At 41.2% G+C, this 19,248-nt stretch overlaps 2 protein-coding genes and 1 pseudogene across 2 annotated transcripts; 2 read left to right on the top strand and 1 right to left on the bottom strand.

Moving 5' to 3' along the window:
* The first annotated feature begins 624 nt into the window (after positions 1-624).
* On the top strand, positions 625-4,355 carry LOC147322862 (homeodomain-interacting protein kinase 3-like). The gene has a single exon (XM_086302814.1). It carries the CDS (start codon positions 1,319-1,321, stop codon positions 3,002-3,004), a length of 1,686 nt encoding a protein of 561 aa, XP_086158940.1. The 5' UTR covers positions 625-1,318; the 3' UTR covers positions 3,005-4,355.
* Positions 4,356-7,246: 2,891 nt separating this feature from the next.
* LOC147322861 (RNA-binding protein with serine-rich domain 1-like) lies at positions 7,247-15,611 on the bottom strand. The gene is made up of 7 exons (XM_086302813.1): positions 15,471-15,611; positions 13,521-13,667; positions 13,182-13,364; positions 12,867-12,969; positions 8,087-8,240; positions 7,859-8,000; positions 7,247-7,749 (listed from the first exon to the last, which is right to left on the bottom strand). Coding segments are annotated over exons 1-7 (831 nt in total). The 5' UTR covers positions 15,473-15,611; the 3' UTR covers positions 7,247-7,649.
* LOC147322860 (solute carrier family 2, facilitated glucose transporter member 11 pseudogene) lies at positions 15,554-18,667 on the top strand (annotated as a pseudogene).
* Positions 18,668-19,248: the final 581 nt, after the last annotated feature.

Genomic DNA, 19,248 nt, shown 5'->3' with positions numbered 1-19,248 from the left:
ATTAATTGAACTGTCTCAGTGATATGTGGAGTCCAGAAAGTATATTAAGCCAGATATGAGTTCAATACCATGACTCCCTCTGGTGCCACTTAGTGGATTAAATAGTTCTACCACTTGCTCCATCACCGTTCCGTCCAGAGTAAATTCAATGTCTGGCACAGTAATCCTCTCAGGCCAGTCGACAAGCAATCCCAGCTCATCTGTACCATGAGCAGCAGCACCACCACCAGAATCTGCACCTGAGCCCTGAGCAGCAGTCGTCTCACTCTCAGTGGCTGTCACACTACCATCAGCTGTCCCACCAATAGTCCCATCAGCAGCAGCTGCTCTGGTCTGAAAGATGTCCTGCATGGCAGTTGAGGCTCGGCCCTGTTGCTGGAGGCTGCCTCGGACAAAAATCTGCAATGGGTTCAAGTGTCTCTCTGTCCGCAAGCCATGATTGTTCCACTGTTGAGTGAAGTCTTTCAAATCTCTGTTGATCCTTGGGAGATAGATGTAATGGAGAGCCCAAAGGTGCATTTCATTGTCAATGTCAATGATGCCTTCCTCCTCCAGGTGGTGAAATAAATCACAGTACACATTGGTCATTCCTCGCCACAGATCACCCCAGAGCCTCTCAATTCTCTGATTATGGGTACTCCTTCCTCTTAGGGCACTTCCACGATCAAAGCCTCTGAAAATGTTCATCATCAGGCAGATAGCATTGTTTTCCCCTCCTCTGTCTGTCCGGACCCTCGAGGGTACACCATAGGATACCATAGGATACACCATAGGAAAAAAAATACATACAAGTATGTTTTATTATTTTTGCTGAGTGGAAAAAGACCTAAAATCTACCAAACAACCGGAAAGTATATAAACTGGGAACACAAGTGCTATATAAAAGTGGTAACTAACCAACTGCTCTAAAACTAAGCTAACTGACATAGTAAATTTGAAAACAGTTTAAAAAAAAACATCCCCATTCATAGATGATGTCACAATCTCAATGGCTTACAGAGTGATGATGTCACAAACGTCTTAGAATCTTTGATCCTTCTTTTTCTATAAATAGAAGTGAGAATCAGCAGTTATCAGTCAGTTTGTTGACAGCAGTTGAAGCCAGCAGCAGTTCGCAAACGTTCCAACGTTCAAGCAGAGATACATTTGGTCACGCCTGCAAGAACCAAGTTTAACAGTAAACCGTTTGAGCAGACCTTTCACCTTTTCACACTTTGAAGAAGAAAGAAGAACCATCTATTTTATTTCATAATATTTTGAGGTGAAATCTGCTTTACTCTTCTAACTTTTAGTGTTAATCACTTTGATAGCATCAGAGATGTCTTTCGGAAATGTCCAGGACAAGTTAGTCCCCGGTGGCTGGCTCTCCTCCAACTACCAAATTATAAGTGTTGTCGGAGAAGGGACATATGGCAGAGTTGCCAAATGTGTCCAAATGGCTAACAAAAAGATTGTAGCCATTAAAATGATAAAGGATCAGGACCAAAAAGACCCGTTTAAAAACCAAGAGCTGGCTGCCCTGCAAAAACTTAAAGCCTGTAACTCCAGCAAGTACAATATAGTCGAATGGTACCAGGCTTTTACAGTCCGTGGACATCTGTGCCTTGAATTTGAATTCCTCGAAAAAAGTCTTCTTGACTTATTGCAAGAAAGATATTGCAATCCGCTCAGTTTAAAGGCTATTCGCCCCATCGTCATACAGATAGCTTTAGCTCTTAGCCACCTCAAGTCCATTGGAACAATCCATGCAGACTTGAAATTAGAGAACGTAATGCTGGTGAATAATCCCCAAGAGCCATACCGAGTTAAACTAATTGACTTCGGTCTGGCCTGTGAGACCTCAGCTGCCAAGGTGGGCTCATACATCCAGACACGTCCGTACCGGTCTCCGGAGATTATTCTGGGGCTTCCATTTACAGAAGCCATAGACATATGGTCTCTGGGCTGCATGGCAGTGACTCTATACACTGGTTACTTGCTGTACCCGGGATACAGTGAATATGCCATACTAAAATACATAACGGAGACTCAAGGAGAACTCCCAGAGCAAATGTTAAACTGTGGGCAAAAGACTGCAAAGTATTTCTGCAGGGAGTTCAATTCCGACAACATCTACCACTGGAAACTCAAGACAACTGAACAATATTTCCAGGAGTTTGGGATTGAGTTTGTTGACAAAAGAGTTAAAAAATTGAAGTCTCTGGATGAACTCTTATATACCGAGATCATTGAAGATGAGGATTATGCAGATGCAACTGCAAAAAGGTGTGATATCCTGATGTTTGTAGAAATGGTAAAGCACTTGCTTCACCTCGATCCCCGAAAACGAATAACACCCAATCAGGTCCTTGAGCATGCCTTTTCAAAACTGAGCCACATTGCATGGATACGCCAGAGAAGCTCCTATGTTGAGTCCTGCTATGAGCACATAAACTACTTAAGGACAAAGAAGAAAGAGACGCCAGGACAGAGTCTCCATACCAGCAGGACAGAGTCTGCACACAAGCCCACCTCTGACACCAGACAATCTGCTCAGAGGAACTTCCCTCCCTCTGCAGCAGAGAGAAAAACACAAGTGATCCCCCACAGCCAAAACGGTTCTCCCCATTCAACTCAGAGGAGCAGCCACAATTTAGTCAGGTCCAGTCAGAGTGAAAATTCTGAGACAATTCCAAAGAAAGCACAGTGTAAAAGAAAGCACCTGCAGGAAAATGAAAAGGATACGAGTGACCCAGATCTTAAAAGAAAAAAGACTAATTGGAAAGATGTGCGCAGAGAAACACTGTACCAACATGAAAGGTCAGATCATGACCAGCAGAAACGCCACGATTCTATGGCTCCATCCTGCGCAACCACTAGCTACAGGACACAAAATTCCATCTTGCCAATTAAGAGGAAGCCAGATGAAAGCATCTTTGCAACATCAAATAAGAGGGCCAGAACCAACTGCGAAAACGGCAAGCGCCACACCTTTAACCACAGCTGGGCCGAGGACCACCGCTAGAGAATCATTTTTTGAAATAAAAATGAAGACATCTACATCAGCCATTTCCAGGCTGAAGGCGAATAAGGCACCGGGCACAGACGGTTATCCGTCCGAATGGTATAAAGCATTTAGGACGCAACTAACACCAGTGCTGCTTAATTGCTTTAATCATACACTAAGAACAGGAGTAGCCCCACAATCTCGGAGAGAAGCAGTTATCCCAAAAGACGGCAAAGATAAAAAAGAATGCAGCTCGTATAGGCCAATCTCTATCCTTAACGTGGACTATAAATTATTTGCTTCAATATTAGCTAAGAGACTGGAATCAATTATCCCGGAGCTGATAGACCTAGATCAGACAGGCTTTGTCTCAAATAGACAGACCTCTCTGCATTGAATCATATCTGTTGTTAACCTCTGTCTCTCTTCCTTCTCTCACCCCAACCGGTCGCAGCAGATGGCCGCCCCTCCCTGAGCCTGGTTCTGCCGGAGGTTTCTTCCTGTTAAAAGGGAGTTTTTCCTTCCCACTGTTGCCAAAGTGCTTGCTCATAGGGGGTCATATATGATTGTTGGTTTTTTTTTTAAATAAATGAATAAATAAACAAAAGTCTCTTTCAGATTTTTTTGTTTAGATTTGTTTTCTGGAGATTTTAAGGAATTACTGAATTGTGTACACTGATGCTTTAAAGCCAAAGCAGTTCATAATGATTGGCCATGCTTGTCTTAAACTCACAGGGAGATTACAAATATATGATCTAAAGCCAACATATTATTATTTTTACACACACTTTTAACATATTACACAAGTCAGGTTTTTGCTGTTATTTGACATGTTTCCATTAAAATAGGTTCAAAAGAATTGCACAGATTCTGAAACCAATATGCTTGAATACATGTGACTACTTGCTTTAAAAGTCTAACATTTCAGCCTGTAAACTCTACCATATGATAAGGCAGTAAACAAGTGTACATATAATGAACTATATACTTTTGTTTACCTCATCATAATACGTTTTATTTTTATTTTTGAGTTCTTTTCACAAAAAGACATCTTGGTATTTAGGATAAGTGTCTATGAAGAGGCAGGTAGCAGCACTAGTACCTAACTAGTACCTTGTTAACAGGAAACAGGGGAGTTTGAGGATTAGACGGGTGACATGAAAGCAGATCCTGAGAAGCAATAAAGAAGGCTGCAGGTGAGCATGTAGATAGGGAATCAAGAGCAGGAGGCGGTAAATTAGGCAGAAGATATGGACCTAAACTTAGTGCTGACATATGTCCATAACACTGGAATAAAGATCAGTAATTACAGGATTGCGTGGACAATTTTCATGAATAAAATGCTAAATTCATACCTAAAGCTTACCTTATGTATGCCAATGCCAAAAGCTCCTCAACATTCACTAATGAGGGCATTGGAAATAATCAAGTTAGTTTTTAACTAGCATCAATTAAGCTAACCTTACCATGGTAGTAGACGACTAGTGGCAACATATGTTTCACATTACTTTCAGAAATGCCAAATTTTAAGCACCTAAACAAACAAACAAAACATATTAAAGTTAAATTAAATTAAAATAATCCCACAGTGTATGTTTGAATTTGAAGTTTACAGAATAAGGTGTGTATTTGATTTACTGCTAAAAACTGCCTCAAGCTCCCAGAATGCATTGCTGTTTACAGAATGTAAAATCATGTCAATTTTACAGCAGTCTATTAAAGTGTAGATATGATCATAGAATGAAACCGCCATGTGAACAAAAGTGCTTTTTGTGTGTGTTTTTATTTGATTTCATTTCATCCCGTCTACAAACGTCTAAACAATTTCACGGGTGACTTACCACAAGTTACTGTCCTATTCACAGTTATCTACAAAGGGTTGTGAAACAGACTTACTTTGTCCAGGAAGGATCAGCAGCATAATAAAATAAATGACATACATCCCAGGCCCAGATATCACTTTGTCTTTTTCCCTCTGAGAAAGCTCCCTGAATATACTGATGCCTTCTGCTGAATCATGTTACAACAGCAGATTTCTGCAGCTGAGTGCAGAGGGAGGTTTGTACTGAGCAGTACAGTTTCATATGAGCTGCACACCTGTGCTTAAAAAATGCAAGTCCCACTCCCAAATTTTAAATAATACAAATATTTCCTGACTGAGTATTGGAAGAGCTGGCACCTTTTCTGTATATCGGTTAACAGGAAAACATCTTTATTTTAGTAAGGAAAAAAACAACATGCTGAATATAATGGAACACAATGTGGTATAAATTAGACCTTTTTGAAGAAAGAGGAACACACCTGTACTTCAGTGTGGTTGTGCAATAGATTGTCCAGTATATCTCCTTTATAAAAGAGGTCCCCATGTCACTATAAGTTGCTTGGTTTCCTTGAAAAACAATGATGCAGTCTTGTCAGTAGCATGTTAAAAAAGCTAGATTTGATTGATGGTTATTATTCATCTGATCTGATGATGTTGGAGCCATAGTCTCAGTCATTTGTTTAAGTATAGGAGATGTAACTTTCTAAAGGCCAGCAGCAGGTGGCTCCTCTGGTTGCAAAAAAGCATTCTGAGCTGAATATTTACTGGCAATTTACATTAACAATGTCATAAAATATGATGCAACATTACAAAGCGAGGTGAAAAAAACCACCTGCTGTTACAGTGAGTCAGTCCCATCCCAGCTTCTGACAGCCTCAATTAAAGATTTACAGTATGATCATAACCGGTGACCTACTCGCTACAGGCCTATTGCATGATATGGCATTTTTAATATTCAGTCCAGTGTCCATTATAGCCCTTTATGCCAGAGTGGCAGAATAAATGTATGAGTTCTTAGCAAAGGAGATGTCAAAGGAGAAAACAGCCTTCTGATTCTTACCCAAAATATAACCAGAAGTCAGTAGAGAGGGAAGGGAATTCACTAACCTACAGATTGTACCTATAATAATGACGTAAGCTGTCAGTACTCGCCAACTTACATAATGTCAGAGTCATTCATTATATCTGGATTTTTTTTAACCTGAGGGTTAGAAAGGTTTTGCAGTGTGGATGTGTTTGTTGTGTTTGCATCCAGCGTGATTTCATGTGAATATTTTAGGAATTCAGCTGTGGTCTTTGGCTCTGGTTGTGACAGTAAAACATCCACTACTGTGACTGTTAGTGAGACATTTGTCCATCCTTCTGACGCAGCTGCTACGTCATCTTCCAAGCACCTGGATGACTGATATCGATGCTAAAGAGTCTCTGGATTCAGGGAGTGATGATGATGATAGAAGGAAGTGGTTTTAAACTAAATTATGATGTGATATTTAGAATCCCCTTATATTACTCCCTAGATAGTTTTATCTTGTCGATGGAAACAATGGCAGAAAGAAACAGCTTTGAATAACTCTACAGCATTATTATTGCTTTGACCTTCAGATCCATCTATTGAAGGAGAGGTCAGAGGTCAAATGTGACATTGTAAATTTTTATATATAATCTTTATATGATACTCTCTATATGCTAATACTTACCTCACTCGTAAGACTTATAGTTTATCAGTTGTAAGCCTCTTTCTCATTTTTCAACCAATAAATCATTGAGTTCACCTTGAAGACTCGGTCAAATTAACATTTAGTTATTATATAATTTAGTTAACAGTCTGACCCCTCACTACACCACTAAAAAGTTTTATCAGAATTCAGACAAAAACAGGAAGCCCACAGGTCTTTGTCATGTCTGAATTATGTCTTCAACTCATTTGGAACTATAATTAAGTACTGATTTTATTTGTGCTGGTTTAGCTCAGCATGTTGAACGGGTGACCTCATGTCATATGGCTGAGAGTGGCAAGCCCAGGTTTGAGTCCAACCTGCGGCCCTTTGCAGAATGTCTTTCCTGTCGTGTCTTCACTGATCTATCTAATAGAGCTTATTGCATTCAGGGTAGAGCAACAGCAACCCATCTAGTAACGATCACGGAGTCATTCATTCTAAGGTCGTGGCAGGATTACAAGACAGTAATATTGTGGATAGGTCATATGATAGACATAAAGATTAGTGTGATTATCTAAGCTTTAATAGCACTTGTAAATGCAATGGCAATAATGGCTATTCATTGCCATATGACTGAGTAACTACCCAACACCATAACTGACAACAGAAATTAGGGACAGGCAGTAGAAGGAAACTGTTAATCTGAAGGACGGAGGTCCAATAATGATTTGAAAACTAGGAAATGGTTGCATTGCAATTTTCATATTAATCCCACTGTGGTTCATAAACATACAAGAGGTTCTTTTATTCTGATCTCACAGCCTTTTTTCTTACTGGGGACACATGAAGATTTGCCTTTTAGGCTCTTTTACAGTTTTGTGTTTCTATTGTTTTCAAATACATGAACACAACAAAAATACTAGAAAATAATGAAAAGGTTTCAATGTATTAAAAATGACGCATTTAAAGTTCAACACAATTCTTACGTCTTATTATCATAAAACACCGCCTGAATGTCTTTACTGGGGAAAATGGTAAAGACTTTGGTGCTCCTGTGTTCGCCACTTAACAAGGTAACAACACAAAAACATTTTTCTTTCACATTTTTTGTTGCTCTGATCAAAAGGACAAAACAAAAGAATAAATTCAGAGGAGGCGAGGGAGAGGAAAGGCTTCACGATCGCTAGCGCGAGGAGTTGGAACTTGATCGCGACCGATGGCGGCGGCGGCCAGGCGATCGAGACCTGCGCCGCACTGGAGACCGTCGGCGTGGAGACCGAGATCTAGAAAAAGAGAAATTAAGAGAAAAGAACATAAATAACAGAAGAGGTAAAGGTTTCCTCTCTCCTCCTCCCCCTTCTCCACTGTGGGTGCCCATCATTTGCTCATTACCTTCTCCTCATACGAGGGGGAGTCCGGCGCCACATCGGGGGCGGAGGAGGCATCCTCCGGGGAGGGGAAAGCCTGCGAGGAGGGGGGCGCACCGTGGGAGTCAGCACAGCTGTGACAGTGATTTCCTGACCATCGATCTGACCTGAAAGACATCAGCGTGAGAGTTGATCCACTTTAAGCACATGACTCAGAACGTGGCTCTGAAACAATCTCTTCAGTCCTTCCTACCTCCGTCCATGTGCTTCAGAGCCTTCTCTGCCTCTTCGGAGGTCTCGTACTCCACATAGGCGTACCCCTTGGACAGGTGAGGGTGCATGCGGTTCATGGGCATTTCAATCATCTTGATCTTGCCATATGTGGAGAAAATCTCCTGGATGTGCTCCTTTAAAAGACACAGAAAACCTTTGAGATACCTGCTGTTTTTATTGTGAGTAACTTTCAGCTTCTAAACCAAAAATAATTTGTTCTTCCTGGTAGAACTGATTCTTTTAGCCTGATCACGTGACCACTGCTTGCCCATCTCTGGATTAAGTCTTTGGTGAGCCCTCTTTTGATTTTTGATCCATTTGTGGTTTCCCGGTTGTCAGTTGCTGATTACAGACTTCATTCATCATTCTGCTTGAACTTGAAATCTTTGCTCATTTAAAGTCTCAGTAGCCTGACGACTGCACAGATGAGGCTTAGCGGGGAAAACGTCACACAGAAGCAGCATTCCTTGTGGTGGTGGAGTAGGTATCCACATTAACAACAGATGGTGCATGGACACAAACAGGGCCTATCACATTGTTCTCCACACACTGAGGACTTGGCCATTAAATGCTGGCCGTTCAGCAAACTCAGTAATTTCCATCACTGTTCTTTACATCCACGGTTACACAGACACAAAGCTGTGACAGTAACCTGATACAAAACAACCAACAAATGGTTATGAAAAAAGTTCTCCGCCACTTTTTCCAACGTGGATTTTGTAGCTAGAGGGTCCATCATACTTGACTACTTGTGTTTATTGAAACATAACAGCAGCATTCAAAGCATTCAGTCCTCCGCCCCGACCATCAACTCATCAGACCACGTCTCTGTCTTGTAAATTCCAGCATACAGACCTCTGGTCATCAGAACTACGGAGCAGCACTGCAGGATTTGCACAGACTGATCGGTGCTTCGAGGGGCTCAGGACACAGACACTGAGGAGCATGCTAAGGCTCTATGTGGCTAGATCTAAAATTTCAATTCAATTTTATTCATATGCCACAAAATCACAACAACCGTCACCTGGATGTAGTTTATACTGTAAGGTAAAGACCCTACAGTAATACAGAGAAAATCATCAACAATCAAACCCTATAAGCAAGCAGTTGGTGACAATAGGAAGAAAAAAAAAATTTAACAGGAGGAAACCTCAGAGCTCAGATCCAGGATCAAGGAGAGACAGCCACCTGTCATGAGTTTCAGAGTTTAATTAAAACGCAAGGGAACACTGCAAAGGCTGCAAAAGCAAGGAGAGAGGGCTGGCAGAAAGTTGCTGACAAATTAAACTCGTAAGTAATTCAATAATAACAATAATAATGGAGTGGGTTTATATAGCGCTTTTCAAGGCACCCAAAGCGCATGACAATACCACTATTCAGTCACTTTGTTATTTATTTATAGATTTATTATATTACACTATATTATCCAATATTATATTACATTATATTATAATATGTTATATTATATCCCCTTTCACATTAGAGCCACAACAGGACCCACTAGAACATGGGAACAAGTAAAAGTGGAATATAAAAATATTCTACAGAATGGTAATATTTATCACTTATATTGCTTTTCGTCTCTTGGAAAGAGACCCTGAAATAATCTGTTTGTTTGGTCATAACAGCAACCAAGAAAAGGGCAGAGCAAAAAAAAGACAGGTGGTGGTCCTGCACCCCCTCGTCAACAAGTTGGTTAAGTGAATAATACCCTCACGGGAATATCGATATCTCTCTATGAGCACACTGTCGCGCTGAGCTAAAGGATCCTGTCTGTCCCGCAATATACGCTGAATTCTGAGGACTCTCCTTATCAATCTTGCACCTTCCTCAATGGGTTGGTCGCGTAAACGGACAGGACATGGCTGCGACAGGCTTCCCAAATCCACCTTCGCTTTTATAGCCGTGGTCTCTCATCTTGATTACACGAAGTGATTTGCAATTACTACTGTGAAATATGAATTACATCTGTAATAATCACATACATGTAATAGAATGTTAATAGTACATTTCCCTTTTTTAGGATATGACCTGTATGTATCTGTGTGAAATCAATGAAAGGATCAAATGCTGCATTATCTTTAGTTACATTGATGTTATTTATTTATGTTGAAACAGTGGTGGAATATCGCTGTTGCTTTCGTATAAATGAAGCGGACATACCTGCGTGGCCGCGATCTAATCCTGTTTACATAAAGTAAACCTGCTCCCCAGCAGGTTTACGCTTACGGCTCTGTTGCTATGACAGCAAGTCCCGGATGAGCTTCGGGGAACCGAACGATCCAAGATCACGCAAAATCGTCAACAATCTAATCCAGCTAACTTACTTAGCGAGGTACGAAGAACAGGCCCCAGGATCACCTCACAGCCACAACACTGCATGATCTCAGAAAACTACTTTGTAAATTCAACATCTCATCAAAGTCTTAACAAGGAAAATAATAACAAGGACTACAAGGAGGTGAAACTTTTTGCAGCAATGACAATCTTATTCTGAAAGTGAACCCCCCTCCCCAAAGAGCTGTTATTTGACTATACGCAGCCCGATCTATATCATCAACACTGGTGTGGAAACTGTGCTTCATATAATATTCATGGGGGTTCATGTGACCCCTGCACATCTCCTATGTTTTCAAAAAAAAATCTCCTGCACTTCCTACCGAGGTTAAAAAAAGGCTCATCTTAACCCATCTGTCCTCACCACTTCCTACAGAGCCACCACACAGAGTGCACCAACACGCAGTACCAACACTCTGTGGCATGAGAGCAGCAGTGCCTCAAACAGAAAGCCACTGGGGAGCGTGGCGATGGCAGCTGAGATTAATGGGGTCTCACTGCCACCTGTTGGGAGCCTGGCCCAACAACGCCACCTGTCAAGGGCAAAAAGGATCACCAGGGACAGCAGGCACCCCTGCCACAGACTGGTCTCTCTTCTACCTTTAAGCAAAAGCTATCACAGACTGGCGTGCAGCACAGTACGGCTCTGTGACAGCTATGACCTGACCTCCGATTTTTGTTTGTTTTTCTGTGATCCTAATTTTGTTCAGCAGTGCATCTGTGATGTATTGACTGAATGACAGTAAAGAAATCTGAACCTGAATTTGGATGACGGCTGGGTTCATTCTGGGGGTCATTTCTGTGTAACTGGCCAGTCTAAGCATCACCAACAAAAAGTTATACATGTGGTTACACACAGACACACATTACATATGACATATTATAGAATGCCATTTAGGAAATTTGTATATATATTAGAATGAAAGCCTGAATATATATTTTAATGATTATTATTTATCAAGCGGGAAACCAATGAATTAAATCATCAAGAACCCCCCACGCCACCCCTCCTCTCTTCTCCAGAGGTCCACAGATGCAGCTCCACTGTTCTGCAATTAACAGTGTAGCGGACAGCTACACACTCTGAATCATCTGCAGCATTAATCCTCTCTCAGTCTCCCAGAGTGTACTAAAAATTCTGGAACACACAGAATTATCCAGAAAAGACTGAACAAGTTTCTGTACTGAGACAGAAAACAAACAGGATTTGAGGGAATGAAAGGCTGCTAATACTTATTAGAGTAAGAAATACCTTCTTGCAGCTAACACCTTATCAGTTCTTTGTAGCCGCATTCAGTGTAATCAGTAACTCCATGCTTGTTTCGTGAGCGTACTGGTAAAAGTATTAAGGTAATAATAGAAATGCAAAGCATTTCATTACAGCCTACATTTGTTTTTTTTAAGCAACTACAAAGATTTGCTTTACAATCAACTACAAATGATCAAATATCTTAAGTTTTCACAAAAATGAAATGTGGCCACTGTGCTTGTAGCTAACAGTGTTTACCAGAGATTTTAATGCTGCTGACTCAAACTCCAAAACAAAGGCTTAATCAGTCCCCTGTGAGCACTCTCCACCATCCCTACGATCCTCTTCTTCATTTGAATCAACAAAAAGTTTCAATACAAACTGTAAACACAAAAACTTTTTAAGAACTGTGAAAATAAACTCTGCTCACAGTTTAAAGCTGTGACTAAGCAGTATGTTTATTACTTGTTATTCTGTTGGCTGCAGTGTCCTAAAGTCCCTCAGGATCTATCGTAACGCACGTATCAACAGAAATCGGGTGTGAAAGAAAATCTGGCTTCATGGTTATCCATTTGCACACTGCTTGTATACATCACACAAAGATTCCCTGCTTTTATGACTTAAATACAAAAGTATGGAAGATAGTTTCCACCACTGGGGGGGATAAAAGAAAAAAAAATACATCCATAACTACATTTTTAGTTTATTTGAAATTTCAAGTTAGCTCTGCCAATCAGAAAGCTCCGTGAATGACGTCATTCCCTAGTTACCCACAAATGGTGCAGTCACAGGTGCACTCAAAATCAGGAATATGTATAGTAAACATGGAAAAATTCCTGTTAATGCTAATAATAACAGCATGTTTCCACTAGTAACACAAGGATGTCATCATTTTAAAACCATTTTGAAAGCAGTTTGCTCATTCGTGACCTCCATCTGTAGCATTGGTAGCTGATGCCTCCACCTTCTGTTTCCGGGTAACAGTGAAATATATTCAGAGAGGTCCTGATTGGTGGAGCTAACGGCTTATCAACTTGAAATTTTATGTTATGGATGACAAAAAAAAAGCAAAACAAAAAACATTCTGTGACATAGCAAAAGAGCCAGTGTGATAACAATAAAAACAAACAAACAAAAAAACCATCTTTTTAAGCACTTCTAGCTAAGAATGTACCTTGATGACGTTTCTGGTCAGCCGACCCAGGAAGACCTTGGTCGGTTTGGGTGTGGGACTCCTGCGTCGTCGATCCCTGCCTTCCTTCTTTGGCGATTTAGACCTACAATCACATCTGACTTTAATTTAACATGTGAGCTGTTAATGACAGCGTCTAATATGAAAACTCTTCAAGTACATTAAGTTCTTTTTATGAAAACATCACCAGAACCAAGACTCACTGAGGATTACTCACTGAACAGGCAATGTACAACCTCTTGCTAATCTCTTACTACATTTAGTTTTTTGGGTGCTTCCTAGTAAACGCTTCCATACTTTGAGCGCGAGCGTCGTCTGTTGTTGTGGCGTTGGCGGCTGGGGCTTGGTGAGGATGATGAAGATGAGGAGGAAGAAGAGCGGGAGCTGGAGGAGCCAGAGTGACTGGAGGCAGAGGAGCTTGAGCCGCTGGAGGAGCCAGAGCTGGAACCTGAGCTGCTGCTGCTGGAGCTGGAGCTCGACCTAAAGAGAACATTATGATAATTTTTTATTTATTTATTTATTTTTAAATGGATGATCTGCTGAGGGGAGCAATAGAAGGGTTTGGTCCCAAAGCTTTAATTAAAATGAGCTAACTCTCATTCAAACCAGAGGGGAACAGGTGGTTAGTGATCTGACCTGCTGCTCCTGCTAGAAGCGCTGCGTCGGGTGCGGTTCTTGTCTCGGCCCCGGCCTTTGTCAGCTCCCTCTTTAGTGGCTCCTGACTTGTCCTTGCTGCGCTGTTTGCTCTTGTCATCGTCCTTCCTTTTTGTTGGAGAAGGCGCCCTGTTAAAGGAGAAAAAAACCAAAAAGATCTAAGATTTAGGGTGCCAGACATCCCCAACACCTTTGCACTGTGCCAAAATAGATTATCATTTGCATACAGTAACATCAAACCATGCAAACTGACAGGCAGGAATGATTTCCTGTGTTATTAAGCGGTGCATTTGGGTAACTCAGTCTCTAAGTGAACGTGCTCCTGTCATAGAGTGGATGGGCTGTATTGTCCAGCATTGTCCTCATCTTGGACAACATCCGCCTCTCTGACACCACCTTAAGGGAGTCCGGCTCCATCCCCACTACATTACAGGCCTTTACGGACTAGATTTTGAAGGAACATTTCTATTTTAGCCTGCACAACTTTTTTTTATAATTTTGGTAAGGTTATTTAAAATCTCAAGGATTCAAGGAGCTTTATTGTCCTTCACGTCATATGATAACATGAGGTTAACATCTGCACTACCTTTCCAAAAATTTACATCAGCGGGACCCAAGCAGACTTGCAAAGTATAAAAGTAAGGAAAACAAAAATGGAGTAAAAGAGGCTTGAAGCTGAGCTGGTCTATATGTGAGATGTAACTCAAGAAAAGAAGAGAAGGGAAACTCAAACTACAGCTTTTTAATATTTTTTGAAGGCAAACCTCATTTTACTTGAAATGATAAGATTATGTCATAGTGAAAATTAATAATAAACTTTTTCCAACAAATACTGTTTGACTATACTTTTTTCTTTGTTTTATTGGACAGGCAGTTTTTAACTTTAAACAAACACTGGTAAAACTGTTAGGTGGCTTCAAAATATGCTGCACTGAAATATATTATATTATATTTTGGACCTGCAAATTTTCTTCATCTTTCTATGTTTTTACACACATACATTATCTTCATAGCCACCGTTGAAATTTACAGTATTTTGGCAGTACGGTTATAAGTGGCTGTAAATAATCTTACATTTTTACTGAATTATATTGTCCCTTTCTAGCTTTTTGAACCTAAATCTTGATTACCTATATTACTGATACTTTTTTGGATTTTCCCCTTTATCATAGTTTTAATTATTAAATCAAAATTCCAAAACTTTTGGCTTAGTCAGACTATGTTGAACACGTTCGTCATTTCTCCATTTTTAACTCCTTGCCTGCTATTGATCACATCCCAGTTGTTAAAGGTAACTAACACTCTGAGGTATATGAGGGAAAAGGATCTTTATTCTCAGTTAAATAATATTCCACTGATGTAACTACAGGGATGCTAAAGTAACGTCTTTCCGTCTCTGTGCAAAAGCATCTGCATCGTCACTTTTTCCAACACTGAGGTAAGAATGACCGCTTGTTTATGGAAGCATAATTCTTTGCGCTTTTGACATGAGCTACAAATTAATTTAGTCGATTTGTCAAATAGATGCTACCAATAGTTCTGTGTTAGGGGGAGAAAACGAACTTCCTTTTGTTGTTATTATTCTGTAGGAAACTCGCGAACCCTCGTTCATTTGCTCTTTGAGCAGTTCTGCAACACATTTCTGTAATCGCCACATATGCATTTTTAAGAATGAGGACAAATGCTGAGTGGCCACAGTATATCTACTCATAGAAAATGCAAAACAAAATCAAGCTAGCTCAAAAGTTAGCTAGCTTACCGTTGGTTAAATATATAAATAATAATAATATGGCTGTATATTGTGTTTGCTTATTAACAATTTCGTGTAAAGCTAAAAGCAGTACCTTTCGCGTTAACACTTTCGTGTAGTGATTTGCAATTTATAAGCCAAATACAAAAGAGAAACAAATTAAAACGACTGCGTTCACTTACATTTTTTCCTCGCGACAGTAGTAATCGCACAAAAATGACGTAAGCAGTTTGAACCAATCAGCACTCTGTACGCGCCTCACACATGCAAAAACATCCGTTAAGGTGGTGAAAATAATTATCTAAATTTAGACTAGCAGGATTTATTTTTCTGAATAATACTTGTTTCCCATAGCTGGTTTCACTTCTTTTTATTACTCTTTTAAATAATTTCTGTAATTTGACTCTTTTAAATTTAACTCTAAATTTGACTGGGGAAGGATCACTGCAGCAGAACTCTTGCGGGTATGACGTTGCCTGAAAGGTTAGACTCAGGGAAAAGGCGCAGATTTATATAACCCCGGCTCTAACTGAAGAATCACGCTGCCTTTCATTTGAACCGCATTAGAGATCAGCCGTAGTCTCATATGAGTGAAAAACGCCTCTCTAAGCTACATAAAAGGTTTGGACTGATTGAACAACTAACGGAAGGGGACAAGTTTGCTCTTCCACTTAAAGAGCCTGCTTTGAGATGAAGTCTGCAGATAATGTACCAGAAAAAACCAGGAAACCTTCAGGCAATGGATTGACTCTTGGACTGACTGTGCTCTGTGCTGCCATTGGAGGAACCTTTCAGTACGGCTACAACATCTCCATCATCAACGCTCCTACCAGCTACATCCAAAAGTTTATTAATGACACCTACATAGAGCGCTGGGGTACAGGCTTGGCTATCCCAGAGGTGACCCTGGTGTGGACCCTGATAGTATCAGCCTTTTCTCTTGGTGGCCTCCTTGGGGCCCTGCTGGCAGGCCCTATGTCAGTTCGCTTTGGGAGGAAAAAGTCGCTGCTTTTGAACAATTCCTTCATGTTTGCTGCTGCTGTGCTGGTGCTAACATGCCGGGTGGCAAAATCATTTGAGATGATCATCATTGCTCGCTTTCTGGTGGGGATGAACTCAGGTGTCAGCATGAATGTCCAGCCTATGTATTTTGGAGAGAGTGCCCCCAAACACCTCAGAGGTGCTGTGGCGTTTTCTTCTGCCGTCTTTACTGCATTTGGGATCTTTTTGGGTCAGGTTGTGGGACTTACTGAGCTTTTGGGTAGTGAGCCTCTTTGGCCCTACTTACTGGCTAGTAATGCTTTGCCAGCACTGGTCCAGCTCCTTACCCTTCCCTGGTTCCCCGAAAGCCCCAGGTACCTACTCATTGACAGGGGAGACAGGGAAGCATGTCTCCAGGCTCTTGGAAGACTCCGCGGCGGGGAGGCTCCCGTTTTGGAGATGGAGGAGTTGCTTCAGGAGCAGCAAATGTCCGCAGCCATAAATTCTGGAGCTACATCTTCTGCTAAGACGCCCTGGGCCCTGTTTAAGGATCGTAATTTACGATCACAACTCAAAACAGTCATGGCCGCCAGCAGCGCCATGATGCTCTGTGGAAACGACTCCATCTACTTCTATGCTTCCTACATCTTTCAGGAAGCAGGGATCCCACCAGAGAAAATTCAGTACGTCACCATTGGGACGGGGGCATCTGAGCTAACAGCTTCCATTCTGAGTAACCTCCTGATTGAACGCGTGGGTCGCCGGTACCTTCTCATCGGGGGTTACAGTCTCATGTCTTGTTGGTCTATAGTTTTTACTGTAGCTCTTTCACTCCAGAGCCGCAAAGTGACAGGGATGGCATACCTCAGCATGGTGTGCGTTTTCGCTTACATCCTCAGCTTTGGCCTGGGCCCAGCCGGAGTGACAGGGATCTTACCAGCTGAGATCTTTGATCAGACGGCTCGTCCAGCGGCCTACATGATCGCCGGCTCTCTAATGTGGATTAGCCTGCTCCTAATGGGAATGCTGTTACCTTTCATCGTCAATGGCCTGGGAAACCTCTGCTTTCTGCCTTTCCTCTGTGTTTGTTTGGTATCTGCTGTGTTTCTGGGGCTCACCTTGCCAGAGACAAAGGGCAAGACGCTGGCTCAGATTACAGCAGTGTTTGATAAGAAGAACCAAGGGAAAATGAATGAAGTTCCAGACCTAATGACAGAGCACGATCCCCTGAATGATCTCTACCAGTTGGGTAAAATCTGCTCATTTACTTCCTCAACGCACGATCCTGACCTTGACCATAAAGCTGCTGAATGAAATTTGACCTGTGGGATTATAAAAAGCCGTGCCTTTTGAGCTTATCTTCAGGTTTTAATTGACTTCTGTGCAGATTAAATCCTGTGTGTTATTTATGAGATGTGATCCCCTTAATAGTGACTGTTCAAATCTGTTCTTAATTTACAATTTGGTCTAGGCCTTTAATCCTACCCAACACACATTTTGTATTTATTTATTGCAAACCTATATAAAGCTTCTAAAATGTCTTTTAGATCGCCATTGAGAGTGATGGTGCTGAACCCTTTTGTAGGGTCCCTATGCCAAAGAAATTGTCCTCACTCATATTTATGCAGAAATCTCTCAAGCTCCTGCCAAAAACTGGCATGTGTTTGCAGTAGTTTGGGCAATCATTTGAACAGCATGTGCTGTAGGGATTACCTTCTCTAGTTCAACACTTGTGAGCTGCTAGATAACAGTTCATGTTTATTGTGCAATCTGATGCTGTTTTGTTTTTTATCTATCCAGCTCAGTGAACCATGCATGTGTGTTTTCCTATTTGATGACCTTTCTGGGAACGCAGACTGTGTGTAATTCTTTTTCTTTTTTCTTTTTTTTCTCTCATTTATGTTTATGTTTATGCAGCAACTGGACTGCATCTGGAATTTAACTATATTAGTTAGTCCCCTCCAGACTTCTGTGTGCACCAGGGCTTCAACTACATGAGTGTAGCTCTGCAGAATGGCCAGTAGATGTAGCCATTGTGTCTGCCACAGTTTGTGCAGTGATAAACAAGGCAGCGCGTCATGAAAATGAATCACACAGTCAAGGTTAACACTTTTAAATTCACCAGCTTTTAAACTCAATGCAGCCCTTCCGAGCCTTCTGCGAGCCATCTGTCGCAGCGTCTGTATGTTCTGTAATCACCCTGCGTTGCTTGATCGTGTGCTGGAATGAATCCTAAATGCAGACGTCAGGTCTGTTCTTGCACTGTTGTAACGTGTAGCATGTGCTGCGCACTTACTGAATGACACTGTCGCACTTTTCTCTGCCTAAAAATATTATTACTATTTATTTAAATCAAAATACAACTGTGTGTACAACAAAATAAAGGAAAAAAAGTGGTGACCCGCATTCTCGTCATGTTTGTGATTTGGTTAGTGAGATTTATTCTGCTTGCTTTTTAAATTATGTTTAATCACCCAACTTTGGCTCCCTTCACTCCTGCGCACTTTAATTCAAGTACTTCTGCCCACTCTTATTAAAGTGGATGGCATAACACTGTTTATTTATGGAAACAAGAGCTGGGTGAGAACATCTCACTCTCCAGTGGGGTAAGGTGTGCATTTTCATTTGTCTTTATTACACCATCCAGCTGACAGAAAAGTCAATTTCTATTTAAGTGCATCCAGTGTCAAGTAGGATTTGTGAGTGCAAGGAAGAATGTTTTTATAACCCCGACAGCTAATGGGTATTTCTTCTCTCTGTGGCGCTCAGTTCAGCCTACAGGATCAGTTTGCCTTTTCCAGTGAAGCAAACTACACAGCTAAAAGTGACTTTGTGTTAAAGAGGTAGAGAGTTCAGATATAAAAGCAAAACATAAGAGTTTTTCTGCCAGCAAACCCAGCCAGCACTGAGAGATTAGTCCTTAAAGAAGGACTGGACAAATACAGAAGCGCTCTCCACCGCACTCATCAGAAGCAGTTC

The sequence above is a fragment of the Aulonocara sp. 'chitande type north' Nkhata Bay genome, linkage group LG8, assembly GCF_057382095.1.
Source record: "Aulonocara sp. 'chitande type north' Nkhata Bay isolate Kocher_YH1m ecotype deep benthic linkage group LG8, A_spYH_male_GT1.1, whole genome shotgun sequence".
In the NCBI taxonomy this organism is placed as follows: domain Eukaryota; kingdom Metazoa; phylum Chordata; class Actinopteri; order Cichliformes; family Cichlidae; genus Aulonocara; species Aulonocara sp. 'chitande type north' Nkhata Bay.
The sequence above is the reverse complement of the archived record's forward strand: the minus strand, read 5'-3'. Positions and strand labels throughout refer to the sequence as shown.

What these genes read in the sequence shown, in the direction of transcription:
- LOC147322862 (XM_086302814.1), top strand. Translation starts at nt 1,319, where the DNA reads ATGTCTTTCGGAAATGTCCAGGACAAGTTAGTCCCCGGTGGCTGGCTC.
- LOC147322861 (XM_086302813.1), bottom strand. An exon ending in AGACGACGCTCGCGCTCAAA is followed by an intron (nt 12,970 to 13,181) that starts GTATGGAAGCGT and finishes ATGTGATTGTAG; the next exon opens with GTCTAAATCGCCAAAGAAGG. An exon ending in TGACCAGAAACGTCATCAAG is followed by an intron (nt 8,241 to 12,866) that starts GTACATTCTTAG and finishes TGTCTTTTAAAG; the next exon opens with GAGCACATCCAGGAGATTTT.